This window comes from Paraphaeosphaeria sporulosa (assembly GCF_001642045.1).
Source record: "Paraphaeosphaeria sporulosa strain AP3s5-JAC2a unplaced genomic scaffold CC84scaffold_3, whole genome shotgun sequence".
In the NCBI taxonomy this organism is placed as follows: Eukaryota; Fungi; Ascomycota; class Dothideomycetes; order Pleosporales; family Didymosphaeriaceae; genus Paraphaeosphaeria; species Paraphaeosphaeria sporulosa.
Window position 1 is genome coordinate 380,907 of NW_017253362.1, and position 17,531 is coordinate 398,437.

General features: G+C 56.4%; 8 protein-coding genes across 8 annotated transcripts; 4 read left to right on the forward strand and 4 right to left on the reverse strand.

Moving 5' to 3' along the window:
* Positions 1-105: 105 nt before the first annotated feature.
* Positions 106-1,358, forward strand: CC84DRAFT_1161972 (Metallo-dependent phosphatase). The gene has a single exon (XM_018177872.1). The coding sequence runs from the start codon at positions 266-268 to the stop codon at positions 1,313-1,315; it is 1,050 nt and encodes a 349-aa protein (XP_018038291.1). The 5' UTR covers positions 106-265; the 3' UTR covers positions 1,316-1,358.
* Positions 1,329-2,220, reverse strand: CC84DRAFT_1161974 (uncharacterized protein). The gene is made up of 4 exons (XM_018177873.1): positions 2,151-2,220; positions 2,078-2,098; positions 1,849-2,023; positions 1,329-1,795 (listed from the first exon to the last, which is right to left on the reverse strand). Exons 1-4 carry the CDS (start codon positions 2,196-2,198, stop codon positions 1,584-1,586), a joined length of 456 nt encoding a protein of 151 aa, XP_018038292.1. The 5' UTR covers positions 2,199-2,220; the 3' UTR covers positions 1,329-1,583.
* A 249-nt stretch (positions 2,221-2,469) lies between these two features.
* On the forward strand, positions 2,470-4,459 carry CC84DRAFT_1114062 (prephenate dehydrogenase). Its single transcript, XM_018175385.1, has 3 exons — positions 2,470-2,909; positions 2,966-3,826; positions 3,893-4,459. Exons 1-3 carry the CDS (start codon positions 2,865-2,867, stop codon positions 4,181-4,183), a joined length of 1,197 nt encoding a protein of 398 aa, XP_018038293.1. The 5' UTR covers positions 2,470-2,864; the 3' UTR covers positions 4,184-4,459.
* An 846-nt stretch (positions 4,460-5,305) lies between these two features.
* CC84DRAFT_523570 (PAP2-domain-containing protein) lies at positions 5,306-6,999 on the reverse strand. The gene is made up of 4 exons (XM_018186624.1): positions 6,896-6,999; positions 6,526-6,827; positions 5,762-6,421; positions 5,306-5,696 (listed from the first exon to the last, which is right to left on the reverse strand). Exons 2-4 carry the CDS (start codon positions 6,797-6,799, stop codon positions 5,356-5,358), a joined length of 1,275 nt encoding a protein of 424 aa, XP_018038294.1. The 5' UTR covers positions 6,800-6,827; positions 6,896-6,999; the 3' UTR covers positions 5,306-5,355.
* A 995-nt stretch (positions 7,000-7,994) lies between these two features.
* On the reverse strand, positions 7,995-9,125 carry CC84DRAFT_523567 (EAP30-domain-containing protein). Its single transcript, XM_018186623.1, has one exon. The coding sequence runs from the start codon at positions 9,024-9,026 to the stop codon at positions 8,229-8,231; it is 798 nt and encodes a 265-aa protein (XP_018038295.1). The 5' UTR covers positions 9,027-9,125; the 3' UTR covers positions 7,995-8,228.
* A 526-nt stretch (positions 9,126-9,651) lies between these two features.
* On the forward strand, positions 9,652-11,310 carry CC84DRAFT_523587 (uncharacterized protein). The gene has a single exon (XM_018186625.1). It carries the CDS (start codon positions 9,752-9,754, stop codon positions 11,045-11,047), a length of 1,296 nt encoding a protein of 431 aa, XP_018038296.1. The 5' UTR covers positions 9,652-9,751; the 3' UTR covers positions 11,048-11,310.
* Positions 11,311-12,070: 760 nt separating this feature from the next.
* CC84DRAFT_523597 (uncharacterized protein) lies at positions 12,071-13,063 on the forward strand. Its single transcript, XM_018186626.1, has 2 exons — positions 12,071-12,691; positions 12,752-13,063. The coding sequence occupies exons 1-2, from the start codon at positions 12,300-12,302 to the stop codon at positions 12,906-12,908; spliced, it is 549 nt and encodes a 182-aa protein (XP_018038297.1). The 5' UTR covers positions 12,071-12,299; the 3' UTR covers positions 12,909-13,063.
* A 760-nt stretch (positions 13,064-13,823) lies between these two features.
* Positions 13,824-17,010, reverse strand: CC84DRAFT_1161979 (eukaryotic translation initiation factor 3 subunit C). Its single transcript, XM_018177874.1, has 4 exons — positions 16,437-17,010; positions 15,752-16,361; positions 15,330-15,702; positions 13,824-15,283 (listed from the first exon to the last, which is right to left on the reverse strand). The coding sequence occupies exons 1-4, from the start codon at positions 16,768-16,770 to the stop codon at positions 14,030-14,032; spliced, it is 2,571 nt and encodes an 856-aa protein (XP_018038298.1). The 5' UTR covers positions 16,771-17,010; the 3' UTR covers positions 13,824-14,029.
* Between the last annotated feature and the right edge of the window lie 521 nt (positions 17,011-17,531).

Here is a 17,531-nt window from a genome sequence, read left to right on the forward strand (position 1 = left end):
GTGAATTGTGGGGAGTTAGACCGCGGGAGCAAGCCACCAACGCACTACCGCTCGTGGCGCTTTTGGACCCTGGCTCACATGCGCCTTCCAATGTTCCCGCAACGCAGCTCGGAAACGATCGCAACCAGCGTTACGCCACCGACATGCAGTCTCATGATCATGAAAGATAGCTCGGAGCAGCGCAGCAATACCTAGCAACTTATCCTGCCATACCTCAACGGTCGAACCCAGTATCGGTTTATCCGCTCCAACCCACCACACCGCTATGGTGCTCAACTCCCTCCCATGGCGGCGAAAGACCAAAGCCGCACAACCCGACCCTTTCGAACCCACGCCTATTCTCCGCCTTGCCTATCAAGCCCCCGTGAAGCTCCTTCTGTACCATGCCTACCACACGATCACCTCGCTCCGCTCCAACCCCACACCCTCGCAGCCGCCTATACGCATCGTATGCATGTCTGATACGCACGGCCACACCATCGACTCCGTCCCAGACGGCGACATCCTCATACACGCGGGAGATATGACTGTATATGGCAGCATCCCCGAGATCCAGGCGCAAGTAGACTGGCTCTGCAGCCTCCCCCACAAAGAGATAGTGGTCATCAGCGGAAACCACGACACGTACCTCGATCCGCGGACACGCCCGTCGCTACGCGATGACCAGAGAGCTGGCGCGGTGGACTGGAAGCGCGTGCACTACCTGCAGCACCGCAGACTGAGTCTCAGCATCGACGTTGACCCACCCGGCGCGGACGGCGAAGAAACAACACATCTGCTCGCGAGGGAGACAAAGTCGAGGAGAGTGAGGATATACGGGGCGCCGCAGATACCGGCGTGCGGCGATGTGAATGTGCACGCGTTTCAGTATCCAAGGGGGAGGGATGCGTGGTCTGAGACTGTACCCGAGGACACGGATATCCTGGTTACACATACGCCACCGAAGTACCACATGGATTTGGCGCTGCCGAGCGGGATGGGCTGCGAGCATCTGGCGGCCGAGGTCAGGAGGGTGAAGCCTACGCTGCATGTGTTTGGGCATGTGCATTGGGGGGCGGGGCACGAGGTGGTGTGGTGGGAGGGCTGCCACGATGCTTATGAAAAGGGTATGCGGATCGAGCCACGGTGGTTCAAGGGGTTGTTAAATCCTGGGCTTTGGTGGAATGTGTTTAGGGTTATGTACAGAGGGATACGAGAACTGATTTGGGATAAAGTGTGGGGTGGGCAGGGTCCAAACACCATCATGGTAAACGCTGCGCAAATGCACGGCAACACTGGAAAGCTAGGCAACCCTATTCAGGTGGTGGATATCTGACGAATCATGCCTCACGAGTTTATAGTAGATACCATCGTAATAGTAATGTGTTGATAATCTTCATCACTTCATTCAGGGGAGGCAAGCCAATTCATTCAGAAAGATTCTGTTGAACTGCCTGTTGACTATTTCATCCGAGCCGAGTTCAACATGGAGACCAGGCTCTGCAGGCAGTAGCCGTTCCCCGCGTAATTTTTGGTCCGGTCATGAACACCATAAGCCATGCCATAAAACCTCCACCAGCGCCAGAAATGAGCCTCGCACAAGCTCAGAGACGGCGACCACGGCGACCACCCTTCCTCCTGGTCGAGTCGGACGGGGTGGGTGTGACGTCCTCGATGCGGCCAATGCGCATGCCGGCACGGGCGAGAGCGCGGAGGGCGGACTGGGCACCGGGTCCGGGGGTCTTGGTACCGTTACCACCAGTGGCCCTGATCTTGACGTGGAGGGCAGTGATGCCGAGCTCCTTGCAGCGGGCAGCTAGCGCAAGTCAGTTCCCGCCATGGTTTCAGAACTTTTCTGTTTGTACATACCGACGTCCTGAGCCGCCAACATGGCAGCGTATGGGGAGGACTCGTCACGGTCAGCCTTGACCTTCATGCCACCGGTGACACGGGAGATGGTTTCGCGGCCCGACAGATCGGTGATGTGGACGAAGGTGTCGTTGAAAGAAGCGAAGATACGGGCAACACCGAAGACAAGCTCGCCCTGCTCAAACGGTCAATACGTGTTCCCACGCTATCGCTTGCAGATTTAACTTGCCTCGCGGACCTGGGGTCCAAGCTGTCGCAGCCGTTAGCACGTGTCAATTGTTGACGGGCACGATAGCACAAACCTGGATGTTCTCGGCAGGGCCGCGCTCAACCTTCTTCTTGGGAGGCATGTTGACTGTGGAATTAGTTGTCGGAGGGGTGTGGACGGTGGTGGTGGACAATCGAGGTTCGAGAAGTTCGCGCCTCGCTTGGAATTTGGAGTGTGTCGGCGCCAACGTTTTTCCGGGCCTAGCGCTAGCGCGTTCCTGCAAACTAAAACTTCTGCAACTGGCGGTCTTCTTCTCGATCCCTAGCCGCCATGCTCTGACTTTCAACACCTCACTGCAGCCTCCGTTTAGGCGCAAACTCGTAGCCATGGAGGCGAAGAAGAGCATTGGCATTATCGGCATGGGGGACATGGGGAAGATGTATGCCTGGCGCTTAAGTGCGGCCGGCTGGAAGTGAGTCTTGCTGCTCTGGTCGTGTGGACGCCGTGTCTGGATCCTTTTGGTAAGTCACATCCCCCTTATATTCAATCCCTTTGTTATGATGACTGTGAGTGCATTTGGCTCGAGTGTGGGCGTGTCTGTCCTGTCGCCGTCTTGGTAGCGGGTAGCAGACACGTACTGCCAATGATGTGAATTCTCGCTACCTAATATATACACCTCTGATCCCTTCAAATCCTCTCAAGTTTATTGCAAGCTTGTTTTGGACTTTGCTGACCGAGTGCCTCAGATATCCTCGATCGTGCTCCCACAGCAAATGCTAACCTACAGTTTAGAGTAAATGCCTGTGACATGCCGGAAAGGTTTGATGCGTTGGTGGCAGAGTTTCGGAGTAGTGTAGGACATCCGTCATGTAAATTGTATACCAATAGAGCTGTGCTGAGCTGTACCAGCCGAATGTTGAAATCTTGCGAACCGGTCATCTCGTGTCCCGAATCAGCGACTACATCATCTACAGTGTCGAGGCGAAGAACATCGACGCCGTCGTGAAGCAATTCGGTCCTTCGACTAAGCTCGGTGCCGTGGTCGGAGGTCAGACCTCTTGCAAAGCGCCCGAGATCGCGGCCTTTGAGAAGCATCTCCCTCCTGACGTCCACATTGTGTCCTGCCACTCCCTCCATGGACCCAAAGTCGACCCCAAAGGGCAGCCGCTCGTCCTCATCAAGCACCGCGCCTCGGACGAAGCCTTCCGCTTCGTAGAAGAAGTGCTCTCGTGCCTGCAGTCAACCCACGTCTACCTCACACGCGAGCAACACGACCGCATCACCGCAGACACGCAAGCCGTCACCCATGCCGCCTTCCTCAGTATGGGCGCCGCCTGGAATGCCAACAATCAGTTCCCTTGGGAGACCGCGCGCTACATCGGCGGCATTGAAAACGTCAAGATCAACATCACCCTCCGCATCTACGCGGCGAAGTGGCACGTCTATGCCGGCCTCGCCATCCTCAACCCCGACGCCCAAAAGCAGATCAAGCAGTACGCCGAGTCCGTCACCGAGCTATTCAAGCTGATGCTCGGTGGACACCGCAAGGAACTGCGAGAACGCATCATGGCGGCCCGCGAGGCGGTGTTCCACACTGCTACGCCGAACAAGCAGGAGATTTTGCTCAAGGAGGATGTGCTGAACCAGTTCTCGCTAGGCGAGATTCCGGAGCAAAGGCTGAAGAATAATCATCTTAGTCTGCTGGCGATGGTGGATTGTTGGTGGAAGTTGGGCATTGTGCCTTATGATCATATGATCTGCTCGACGCCGGTATGTTTCCCTCTATCACTACCTCCTGTAGACTATATTGTGCTGGCGAACTGACACCACGCGCAGCTGTTCCGCATGTGGCTCGGCATAACCGAGTATCTCTTCCGCAACGACAAGCTCCTCGAAGAAGCCATCGACACCGCCATCGACGACAACACGTTCCGCCACGACGACCTGGAGTTTACGTTTGCGGCGCGCGACTGGAGCAGCAGAGTTACCTTGGGCAACTTCGACGGCTACAGGGAGAAGTTCGAGGCGATCCAGAAGTACTTCGAGCCTAGGTTCCCGGACGCGACGAAGCTGGGCAATGAGATGATTAAGACGATTCTGGAGCAGACGAGGGAGAGGGGATCGTAGTGGGAAGAGGCAGAAAAGTGGAGGGTGAAATAAAGTCTGATGGGAGGCGTGCTGTGTCGGTAGATGACAGTACGTATGATGGGAAACCATACGTAACCTCATCTCATGAGTTTTTTGACATGAATCTCACGGGCAGTACCTTGCCAGGATGGATCATTCGAGCACGTGTGTCACACTCCCGTTCCAATACTACGAAAACACTTTCACACTGGGTTCCCCACACCTCATGCAAAATCTTTGCACTTCCCGCCAATACTGAAAACCATCGAAGTGTACATACATGCAAGAACCTGCACTGCTTACCATTTTCCCCTCTTCCTCTGCAGATGCTCGTTCTCCCAGATTGCATCGGTGATGCACCATCTGCCTTGCCGATGTACAACACACACGAGGCAGATGGGCGTTTTTGTCCGCCGGAAGGCTTCCATGATGACACGAATCAGCTAATTGTGCGGTTTGCAGTGTCTTGTTGTAGGCTGTGCTGTACAGGAAGAGTAATGCGTTGAGCGTATTTTCAGGCTTCGTGTGATTGACCCTATGGTATGAAGATGAATGCTGACCACGCTTCCGTTCTCTCCGCCTCCCCTCGCATCATACACACGCCTCACTAGCGTCCTCGAACACTCACTCACTAATGCTTAAGAGCAATCAGTCAACACCCAACTCCCTCGCCTAGTCTCTTGCTTCTCAGGCAAGTAAGTAGCACTTGCGCTCCCTGCCCATTCCGCCCCGGCTCTTCGTAGACTATAAAATACCTCAATTGCACCTTCCGCATATGTTCTCAAACTACGAAAGCCACTTCACCAATCACCAAAATGGGTAGTTCACTCACACTATTCCATTTCGACCCACCTGTCCGTTTGCAAATCCACGGTATAATGATAGCACACCACAACATACTCACGCCACATACATCCACCACACAAACACTTAAAACAGCTTATTCCATTCAAAGTAAATGCAGATAATTGCTTGTTCAAAAGGTCAGATTACTATGTGTGGTATCTCATCATTACTCGCCTTCAAGACGACCCAGAGAAAACGCCATCGCTGTCATGTCCAAATCATGCTAATGCAGAGTCTCACTTCGCTCGAACTCCCCATCTCAATTCTCGGCCCTCGCACTCGTCCAAAGACCTCAGGCCACATCCACCGCCAGGGTAGTCACGAACCTAGACCATCTGCTCGCCCATGCGGCTCCCAGCCACCGGCCTGCGGTCAATCGAGTTGGTGGCAGCGTGGCCGTGGGTGTGTCCCCCCGTGCCGACCACACCGCCGTGGGTACCGCGTCCGTTGGAAGCACCGTGGGCAACCGACTCCGCCGCGCCAGCAGCCTGCGCCATGTTGCCGCGGGGACCGTCAGCCGCGTCGCCGGGCGCACCGCCCCACGCAGACCCGTTGTGCTCGCCCCAGCCGGCCTTGCGGGTGAAGGTCGCATCGTGGAAGCCGTCGAAGGTGGAGGGCCCGGCGCCGTAGATGAAGGGCGCGCTACGGACGAGGGGGATGTGGTTGACTGTGTCACATGCATTAGCAACCAATCCAAAGATGTGAGAGAAAAGGGGCATAGAGTGGACTTACAGCGGAAGTCCCACACCGAGGCGTACGTCATGCGGTAAGCGGAGAAGGCCATGACGGTGCCGATGACGGCGCCTGCGAGGATGTCGTACCAGTTGTGGTACTCGTCGATGGTGAGGGCGCCGCCGATGAGGCACGCACCGAGGATGGGCGCGTAGATGGCGATGAGCTTCCACATGGCGGGGTGGTAGTTGGAGAATACCTTCAACTTAGCATTCAGGTAGAGGTAGAGGTAGACGAAGCCAGCGAAGGCAGCCGTGGTGTGGCCCGACGGCATCGACTCCAGGCTGTCGTTAATCTCCTTCTCGTCGCCTGTGCAAATGCTGCGGTCGAACATGATCTGGCGGTAACCGTTGGCGACGTTGCCTGTAGGCCGCATGTTTGCGGGGATCACGGGCTTGCAGACGGCGAGGAAGTGCGGGCGCAGACCACCGATGAGCCATTTGATGAAGACTTGGAAGACGGCGGCGGTGATGAGGGAGTAGAGGAGGCCGATAGTGGCGTTGTTGACATCCCAGAAGCTGCGGACGCGGATCTGGCAGATGAGGAAGACGGCAATGGGGATCAGAGCGGCCATGAGGGCGGCGGCCCAGATGGGGACAATCTCGTTGCGCATGGGGTAGGCGAATTCAGGGTAGACAATCTCGCCATCGGAGAAGACGACTATGGTCAAGTTAGTAATTGTTTAAGATATCATCCCGGATGAAACAAAGGTTCTGAGTACTGTCGAACTTTTGACCAGGCAGGATGTCGGTATGTTTACTTACCAGGAAAGCTTCGAGATGGGGCGGGACGCGCCATGTACACACCGAGACCTATGGCGCCCATTGCAGCCATGGTCACAATATCGAGCACCGTAGCCTTGATCCACTGTCCAAATGTGGGACGCGTGTTCCACGCTGGCGTGCCATTGTGGTGCGTAGCAGCAGCTCCATGCTGGCGCTTAGAGAAGATACCCGGCTTCTTCTCATGTGTGTGAGTGCCAGCTGCAGCAGCCGTGTTAGGGTCGGCAGCAGCAGCTCGCCTGTTGAAGAAACCCATTTTTGTGTAGTGTGGGTATCTCGAAGGTCTGGTGTGGTTGTAAGTAAATGTCGACGGCAGTGTTGTACACAGTGTACGTTTGCAAGGGAGACTGACATAGGTAGACTTGACAACGCAGCGGGAGCAAACGGGATACTGGCCCGGCTTCACCTTAGGTGATTGTGCAAGGAAACGGGAGAGGGTTGAGTTGAGACGATGAATGCAGTCTGCGATACCCGTCCTCGCACCATATATACGCCCACGGCCATGCATCGTGATGAACACCCGCACCGACATCATCGGAAGGATCCGTCCATTCACATCACCAGCCACAAACAAGTAGCCATCCTTGCATGGCCAGCGCGCACGACCCCATGACGCCTCATCAATTCCTTGTTCGTGGCTCTGTACGACGATCTTTGGCCGCGTTGGGGGCGTGGGAACACACGGCCAAAAATGCTTGGGAGAGCTTGTTTGCAGCTTGGCTCAACAATGGCAACGGCAGCGAGCGCTGAGCGCGCCGTGGTGGATGTCGGACTGCAGACTTTCAGAATCACGACGAGCGTGCACGCAGTGGTTTCACGATGATGTGTGGGTATCGATACCTTGTTGCGCAGCGGCAGCCAAACAACGGGAATTCTAGGGTACAGCGCGTGACGTCAGAACACAAACCAAGTTCTGCGCCCACATTTGACACTCGCGTGCGACGGCACCACGGCATTCTACAGCAGCCTGTGCTCGGGTCCAGCGTGCCGGACTCGTGGAGAAGGTTTAGCATATTTCCACCTGCTGTGATTGCGATGACACAATTTACCGAGCGGCTGAAGGGCTAGATCGTGCCGTGAAACCGCGTGCCTTCGTAGCATGGCATTTGCAAATTGCGGTCGATGCAGCGCTTGCTTGTCGATGCACAAGGCTTTCTTGCATATCGAGGGCTGCGAGCCTGCGAGCCTGCTATTCGCTCCCCCCCAAACTCTAAGCATATTCTGCCCATCCTCTTCCACCCTTGGCGATTCGCCGTCTTGATGATGCACTCGCCATAGCCCAACTGAGCATTCTTTCTAGTGACCTTCTTTTCTGTGCTCTCAACCTGCGCAAACTTCCCGAGGACCGGTGCAGGAGAGCATCACGCGTGACCCTCGTTCTTACAATCTTCTAACAACATGTCCTTGTTATACCGGCTCCATTATCGACGATCTTCGACACACGACATGGCGAGAGCGTGAGATGGATGGGCGGTAAGCTCGAGCATATATGATTGGTGCAAGGCCCCCGCGTTCGAATATCATCCGGGATTGGAATAGATCCCTTCAGGAATCTTGCGTCCACACACGTCGCACGCTTCATGTGTTGCCCTGTTCAATCTGCGCTGCTAAAACAGAGCCATGATGGCAGGAGTAAAGCTGAAAAGTGGTTCGAAAAGGCCGGCACGCGACCGTGAAAGCATGTATCACGGCATGGCACCTCCAGTGATGAAGGCCGGGCTCCAATACTCGTTCTCACCAGCCTGTGTGTCGACCCAGACAAGGCTATCGGCCATCAGATCCTCAATCACAGCATGCGCGCGAGGCCGCTCCCAATCCAGGTTCAATTGCAGCATGCTAATAGTGACATACCCCAGTACTTGTATGGCTTCCAGGACTGTGCTCTGGTCTGTGTTGAGCTCTTTGGGCACGCTGCGAATGAGCGAGCGATGGCCTATTTTCATGAGGGTGAAGCAGGAGCCGAGGGGTGCCAGCGAGTCGACAGCACGCTTGATGTCGTCGTCGCTGACTTGCATGGCGCCACCTATGCTGCCGGCACGCCCTTTCGATATCCTTGCTCTCAGATCGTGGACCGATATCAGGCCGCCGTTTTCGGAGCGAGTGGCACGACACTCTTCTACAATGAGCACACCCAGATTGAAGTAGAAGTCGTTCACACTACCGCCAAGCAGCTGTGCCCAAATGCTCCCTCCGTCGGTCGCGCTCTTCCCATCCTTGCCGTCTCTGTGGTAGGACGAAGCGAGGAAGTCGATGTTCAGAGCAGAGCACATGCGGGCGAATTCGGCTCGAAACTCTGGGTTTGCGCGGATATCTTTGGCGTGGGTAAGAGCGAAGTTGTGGAGCAGCGACTGGAATACAGAAAGCTGGTTCTGGAGCGTCTCGGCATTGCGGTTGCGGAGAGCGGCGCCGTGGGCAGTGTAGTGGTGGGTTTGGAGCCGCGAGCTGTTGAGGGACGAGAGGCCGGGCGTGCGGCGACGGTCCATGGCGGACGTTGGAGGGAGAAGGAGGCACGAGATTCGTGGTCTGGTGGCAGGATGGCGTAGAGTGACGAGTGTGGTAGTGGCGATGCACAAAGTATGGCTACTGCACGCTCGAGAGCTCCTTCCGCGATGGCGGGGTAGCTCCGGGCGCGTACGACCCGGCAAGTTGCACAGCGTTCCACAGTCGCTCAACGAGTGTCTCTCAAACACTTGGACTCATGTCCGGTGCAACAACACAGACAGCAGTGCAGCTGGACGACAAGAGCATCCAGTACAGCATACATGCAGAGATCGACCATGTGATGTCGGCGAGGGCAGCTCTACCCGCGCCGGAGCCAATCCTGCCTCGCGCGCCCAATGAAATGTTGCACTGCAGGATTACGCACAGCGCGCCGGCCAGTCGCCCGCCTTCAGATGGCCACCCGAGAGGTTGATCCAACGTCTTCGGGCCTTTTCTTCATAAATTGTCTGGACCGGGCGGCGCGGGCAGAGGGTACTTTCACTCCAAGCCCACAGCGTCATACTCATCTCCCCGTCGCCATCCACCTAGTGTGTTTGCGACTCCGCAAAACTTCAGCCAGCGACGATTCACGTGAGCCGGCCGCGCCGCTTCCACATTGGGCCACCTCCATGACACGCGCTTCTCCGCTCATCCACAGGCTTAACGGCGCTCTCCTCTCAAGATTTTCCGCCACACGGCCTTCGAATCGCTGTTCCACGTCTCCCGCATGGACCCTGCGTCGCAGACGCATTGCGTCCTTCTCCTAGACCTGCCTGCGAATGCTTTGGGCGGTATCGACTTGCTATCCTTCACCACCACACCCCGCTTCAAAGGTGTGAAAAACTTACCCCCTGGCCTGCATTTCGTCTTTGCTGCTAGCGACTCGTCTCTTTCCGTGAGACATGGAGCCTGGTTCTACGTTTCTCCGGGATCTGGTCCCCCGCAGGTCTTCATCAAGAGGTGGAACCCCCAAAACGAAGACCTGGTAGCAGAGACCTCGCAAACAGAGCTCCTCAAGTGGAAAGCGAATCTAGGTGCGCTTTGGAAGGATGGCCTGACTCCTTACCGCCAAACAGTTCACGCAAGCGACACAGCCGAAGATGATAGTGTCGAAGAGTCGTCAGACTGGGTCCAGCTTACCTCGCGTATCTCACAGTCTTTGCTCACCAGAATATGCGGCCTCAATCCAGATCATTGGGCCCTCACGTCCGCTTCTTCCGCGGCCCAGGATTTGGAGAATATACCAGGCCTGGAAGCCAGCAACAGTTTTCTTCATCCTGAGAAAGAGCTTCGATTCTTTCCGGTAGATCTCAAGCAGACCTGGCGAGAAGGGGCAACAGGACGGGAGCGCACGGAAGCAGCCCAAGATCGATCATGGGCCCTGGGCAATTTGATCGAAAAGCATGGTATCAGCAAAGACCCGCGAAGTCGCGACTTTGAAATCTTGGGAGAGCTACAATTCTGCTTTCTGATGGTGTTGACCTTGAACAACAACTCATGCTTGGAACAATGGATGCGATTGCTCGGCCTGCTATTGACGTGCCAAACTGCTGTCAAAGAACGCTTTCACCTGTTCCTCGAGCTTCTGAAAACGCTGCGGTTGCAGTTGGCTCACTGTGGAGACATGGACGCGAGTATGTTTGACATGAACGAGCACGGTGGAGGCTTCCTCCGCCCACTACTTCAAAGGTTTCGAAAAGGCCTCGATGACTTCGACGGGAAACGCAAATCTGACATTATCGATGAATTCGATGACCTCCAAGATTTCCTACAGAAAGAATTTGGGTGGCAGATGGACGATTCGTACGTGAAACGGGGTATGCTGGAGCTTGAGGATGGCGAACAAGTCGAGATGGACATGAACGGCGCAGATGAAGACGATGAGTCTGGCGATTTTGCACCAACCGTTGTGGAGCTGACACCTGCGCAACTAAAACAGCTGAATGGCAGCAACGTGAATGGTTCACTCTCGGATGAATCAGAAGAAGAGGCCGATCTTGACGGAATGGACACTCGCTACTGATGCTTCGATAGACCGTGCATTGCCGGTGAGGCAAATGCGGATGGCTCGTACACCAAGATCGACTTCACTGCGCCTTCTTCGCCAAGCTGCTTGAATAGTGTTGAATCTGCTCCATCGATGTTGGTCGCTCTTCAAAGAGAACTCCACCATATTTAGCTGGTGCCAGAGGAATCTAGCCGGCTATATGCTTTATGTCCTCGCACAGCACATTTTGGTGCAGTGTCATCCCGAATTCTGGGCCAGGGTAGCCCGGGCCTGAGGGCCTTGTCCACCGCCACATGTTTCAAAAATAGCAAGCGGGTATGCACTGCAAGCCCAGCCAATCGTGTGTTTTGGCGCCCAGTTGTGGATACAAAAACCGTCTAGCGGCAGCTTCATCTGCTGGTTGTCGACTTCGTCGCGGCATTCAGCACAGCCCTACCGACGACGTCAATTCTAAACCTTGATCTGCGAATTTGCCTTGTTGTTTCATGGGCAAGTGTACCTCTCCTAGTGACAAATTTGTGACTGACGCGGTGTCGTGTTCATGCACCACGTCTGCCTTTTCAGAATACGAGTGCCGGTGCATGACACGAAGCGTAGCCCAAGAGACGGGCACCGCAATAGGCGTGCATTAGGCGAAATGAGGAAATTACAAGCTTGGCTCGCTATTCCCTGCGGCGCTATTCGAACTTCGAGGCGGTTATCGCAACCCCAAAGCCACGAAAACCTTGGGACCCCGAGGCTTGAGCGGCCTGGGTGGGTCAATGGGCGTCTTTTGCTGCAAGTCCTACACACTGTGATTGGCAACTGAGGCTCAGCTGAGAAAATGGCTTTGCGAACGCGGGGGTCGACTCATGTGGCCTGACCGCATTGTAGGCTGTGCGTTGCCTCCTGCTTGCCCAGTCGGCCCCCAAGGCTGTGCAATGTGCAGGTGCTACCAATACCCGCCTTGAATTAAAGAGATGGCGTTCCCCCATCTCGTGCGCGAGTAAGCGTGAATTCGAACTTTTTGCTCGCCGTTTTCAGCTGAACTCTGTTCTTTGTCAAAACCCGACTATCTCGCCTCCTCTTCCGAGACTCACGCAACATTCACCCCCGTACTCATAGCTGATTTCATTTATACCGTCAAAATGGAGAAGCAAGGTGGTGAGTATCATTTCTTCATTTCAATCCAATGCGCGCGGGATATGCAATCGCATTTACTGTCACCATGCTACTAGAATAGACGGCGCATACACAGCTTCACCCAGCTAACTACTCCCCAGTCCCCATGAACCAATACCCCACGTCCCCCGACGTCGCGCACCAGCAACCCCCCACCTACCACCAAGACCCCAACGCGCAGGCGCAATTCCAGCAAGGCCAGATATACCAGCAACCCACGGGCCAATCTTACCCCGGGTCCCCGCCTCCCCAGCAATATGTTTCCACCCCTCCCCCCCAGCAGGAGCACCAGGGCCAGTTCGCGCCCGGCGTCGAGCAGAAGGGTGCCATGCACGCGCCCCAGAACCCGGGAATGCCCCCGCAACAACAGAGTGGGACAGTCTACCAGAACGCGGTGCCGCTCATGAACCTCAACCGTTCGTCTGCGCCTGTTGATTGCCCGGCATGCGGACAGCGCGCCATGACGACCACGCAGTTCGAGACGGGAAACACCACACAGTGAGTACCTTTCCCTTCTTCGTACCGCTTGGAAGAGCGAACACGGCTAACACATCGCAGCGCATGGGCCCTCGGTCTCTGCTGTCTCGCCTGCCTGGGCTGCATCCCCTACATGATGAGCAGCATGAAGGATGTCCAGCACAAGTGCGGCCGCTGCGGCGTGCTGCTTGCGACCTGGCACCGCAGCGGTACCACAGAGCAGCACATCCACTCGTAGATACTCGCACACCGGGATCCATTAATCTATAACGTACTGTATACCACACCAAAACCGAGGCGCATGGCGGGCAGCGCGAATTGATATTGATACCACTGGGACTGGACGGGGGACGAGGCGTTTGTCGTTTTGCTGCGCGAGAGATTGGGGATGGGTCGCGCGCGCGCGCCGTAACTGCTTTTCTTTTGTGCGTGGGATACCTTGGGTAGACTACCCCCATAATGCATTCTTCTTTCTCCATCTGCCGTGTCTGTGCAGACGTTTGCGCCCGGTGTCGTACGCTCACTGCACATGCTCACTACATCGATGGATGGATCATCCCACGGTCGATCCCCTCCACCCCCCCCCCCCCCAACAGGCAGCGCCTGCAACAAGCTTCGAACCTGGCGCACGCACAAATCCACCGCCGGGCGTAAACCCAGGGCGCACCATGCGTTCCGAGATGCACCACAAACACTCGACACGCCGTCCCTCGCTCTGCCCTCTGCCCATCTACCTGCGCCAGCCGTCCTCCCCGCCAAATCGAGGCCGTTCCTCCCCTCCTCCGCGTAACAATACCGTCCTATTTCCCCTCTTTCCAGCGGCTGGCGTGCCCATCCACCTTGTGCACCGGCACGTGAGATATCACCATAGATTTCCGCCCTGCGCCCTGTCGCTGGGCGCGAGGACAGATGCTGGATGGATGGACGGACGTGGCGGCTGCGTGGCAGCGTGCTGTGCGGCGAGGTTGGGTTTCCGAGGAGCAGATGCTGTGGAAAGCTGGGTGAAGGATATATTGACGGTCGGCATTAGGTTGGGCGGCTGAGACCGTGGCTTGGGCACGTTGCGTGTCGCTGCACGACGCCGCGGAAAGGAGACAGCACAACGCCGACGACAGAGAGCACCACACGCCGCAGCCAACACAGACGAAGTACTTTGAACTTTTGAAATTTGAGCTGCAATCCGTTCCTTCTACCGTACCGTGGCATATCGGCATTACCATACCCGGGCGTGAAGTCCGGTCATACATTGGAAAAAAGAGACGCCAACCATGTAAAAGCCCTTCCTCCCTTCATCAATCCATGCCGTTCCGTTCCATGCAATGCAACCATCTTGCTTTGGACCACGCACTAACCCGCACTCTACGCCTGGATGGCGCGTCCAAGCGCACCGCCCGTAAACTGCTGATTCCTCCCACCTCCGCCACGACCGCCCATGCCGCCTCGTCCACCGCGACCACCACCCCGTCCGCCACGGCCACCGCGGCCGCCTTGCCTCTCGAAGGCATTCGCTGTGCCCTGTGTCCGCTGCTCGAGCGTCTTCTCGTTCGATTCGATCAGGCCCGACGCCTTGTCCGACAAGCTGAGCGCCAGCGTCTGCAGCCGGGAGAGCTCGACGCCCTTGCGGAAGATGATGGCACTGTTGACCTGGTCCAGCGCAGCCGCCAGCTCCTCGTGAGAAATCATTCTTGAGACCACAGCGCTGACCTTGCGCTCGGGGAGGTCGAACATGGATGCGAGGGTCGAGACGGCGAGGGTGTCGTAGAAGGGCGCGTACGTGAAGAGGTACGTCCGCAGACCCTCCTCCTGGATCTGCGCGGACAGCATCTCCTTGATCTTCTCGGAGTCGGCCATGAGCTCCCAGATCTTGATGCTGTTGATGTAGTGGGCGGCCTTCTGCCACTCGCCGGCGGAGAGCGCCTTCGAGGCCTGCATGACGTGGTCGCGCGTATTCTCGGGCGGACCGGTGAAGATCTGGCGCTCGTGGTACTCTAAGAGTCGGCGGTAGGTCTTGCTGATGACACGCTTCCGGATGTCGGGGGAAGAGCCAATCTGTGCGAGGAGGGGGATCTCGAGAAGCATGGAGCAGGTAAGGTAGACACACTCTAGCAACTCGAGGTTGATGTGCATGTGGAACGGCAGTTGTCGCTGGCGCTCAAGACGCTCCTGTTCGGGAGAGATCTGAGTGAAGCGCTGCATCTGCAGGCCCTGTGCGAGGAGCTCCTTCTGCCTGTTGCTGCCGCAGATCTCCTGCAGCGACGTCTGTGCCTCGTAGACCAAGCCTGCACGGAATGCACATAGACCTATTTGAACCAGTGCGCGGTTGAAGAGGATCTGTGTGCTGACATCGAAGTTGCTGATGGTGTCCTGGAGATGGGACATGAGCATCAGGTCGCGAGCCCTGTAGTACTGGTCATGCAGAGCCAAGAAGTAGACCTGACACAGCATAGCCCTGGCACGGATAATGCCTTCGGACTTTCCGAAGAGGTATGTGCAGAGCGTCTGGACGAGAGAAGCGGTGTCGTCGGCGGTGGAGCGAGGAGTGACCTCAGAGTCAACGCTGGCGGGGAGGGCTTTCCAGGTGTTGTTCTCGAGGATTGTGACAACTTGGGAGGGCTGCGCACGTTAGTATGAACAATATTATTATATAGGGGCGCCATACCTTGAAGTAGACATGCTCCAACCGTCGCATGATGACGCGGTTGACGGACTCTTGCGGCACGTTCAATCCCGCCCTCTTCTTCAAGTTCTCGACGTACACAAGAGCGCGGACTAGCGAAGCGTACAGAGAGCCCTCGTCGGTCAAGCGATCAATGTATTCGGAGGTGTGGGGATCGATGTGCTGGAGCGACCTGGTGAGTTCATCATCCAGCCTCTCTACGAACGACACTACACTGCCGGGAATCTTGAAGATCTCGCCCTCGGTGATGGTGGGCTGCTTGTCGTCGTCTTCCCACTCCTCGGCACCCTCGATGACGACAATCTCCTTGGAGCTTTCAAGCGTCTCTAGGAGCTTGTTGAATTCTTGCTGTGCGCTGGATACTGTTAGCCATTATTCAAGCAGTAGCTGTCGGTCAAACTCACAGCTTCCACTGCTCCTGTGCCATCTGGCTACCGGTTCCGGACGTCAGGTCGAACCGCGTAGAGATGAGCGTCAAAAGAACGCGGACTCTCTGGTAGTCGTTCACAGCGACGTCAAAGAGCTTCTCCAATGTGCGGATGTGCTCCATGCGGTCTGTGTTCTTGCGACCTCTCTGTTCCACAATAGAACGCAGGTGCTTGAGGATGCTCTCTGGGGTGTACTGCACCGCCTTTCCACGGCCGTCAACAACGGTGAAGCCATCGTCATCCGCATCAGCAATGTCCTGTGCGGAGAGCGCTGGAGTGGAAGCCGACTTCTTCTTGGTCTTGGGCTTCTCCTCGATGACTTCCTCGCGCATGAAGGCGTCCTTGTCCGCCCGGTACGCATCGACGTCCTTGGCGTACTCCTTGTTGTTCTTCCTGATCTTCTGGCGAACGGCGTTCAGACCACGGGTGTTGATGGCGTTCATCTTCTTGGGGGAGACCTTCTGCTTCTCGAGCGTCTCGTTCATGGTGGTCTCGAGGTCGGCGATGGCCTGGATGTACACCTTGGGCACGCGGCCATCGTTCTGGCGGATGAGCGCGGGGATCTGGCGGTTCAGCTTGTCGAACTCTGCACACATGTTAGCATCGTTCCCCACCAAGCAAGCCTAGGTCGCGACTGCGGCTGTGCCCGTGGTGTACTCACGCTCTTGAATGACGGCCCAATCGTTGATCTTCTCGGCGTTCTCAATCAGCCGTATGGTGCCCTCCAGCTCCTCGAACCGCTTGTCCTTTGCGCTCTTGAGCACCTTGGCGCCCTCGTCCTCATCGCTCTCGGAATCGCTCGCGCCGCCCTTCAAGAAACGGTTGGCTCCCTGTGCGTCGTCGTCGGAATCCGAGTCCTCCTCCGACTCGTCCTCGTCGGACTCCTCCTCAGACTCTTCCTCCTGGGACTTTTCCTCCTCGGAGTAGAGCTCCTCCTCTTCGGAGCTAGAGCTCTCGCTGTCGCTGTCTCCGCGCGAGAAGAAGCGTGACGACATGTTGGCGGTGTTCTCGAAGTGGTGTGGCCGTCGGGACGTTCGAGAAAATTGTCGCGCAAGTGGGGAGCGGGTAGTGGGCGAGCTGCGCGGGCCTTGTAGGTTTTCGGTAGCACCTTCTTCGAGTCAAAATTCGAAGTGGGAGGCGCGAGGCGCACGGGCCAAGTGCGCCTGCCCACCTGCGGGGCACTGCAGTCGCCTCATACCGGTGCACATTCTTTCCAGATATCGCAAATAGCATGCAGAGTCACGAAGATATAGCAAGGAGACTGTCGCACGGGTTAACCACTACATTTGATCTGTCGAGTCCAGATGTCGTCGAATCAACATCACTTTGCCCTCATCGCTCATGGACGACCCGTTCACTTGGGTATCAGCAAAGAGCATGATCATGATGCAAGTCAAGCCTCAAGGCAGTAAGAAAAAGAAGGTACTCCAGGCCAGCAGCCGACCGTCAGCACTCGCACGACCGCCATCAAAATCTCCATATGAATGCTAGTAAAAGTACAAGGCATCGCCTCCCACCAAGCAGGCTGCCAACCCCTCTTCCCTATCAAGCGTGAACCGCGGGAAACCCGAGAAAAGACGTGTCCTACCATGCTGCCTACGTGTCAGAGTCATACGAGCCAACAATTTGCACCAAGCTCCAGTGCAGCCTGGCTTGACTTATCCATCCCAACCAACAGCCCGCCCGCCCTGCCTGATATGTCCCACTGTGCCCGCAACCCGTACCTGTATGCTGACCCTACTAGCCGTCCCGAAAT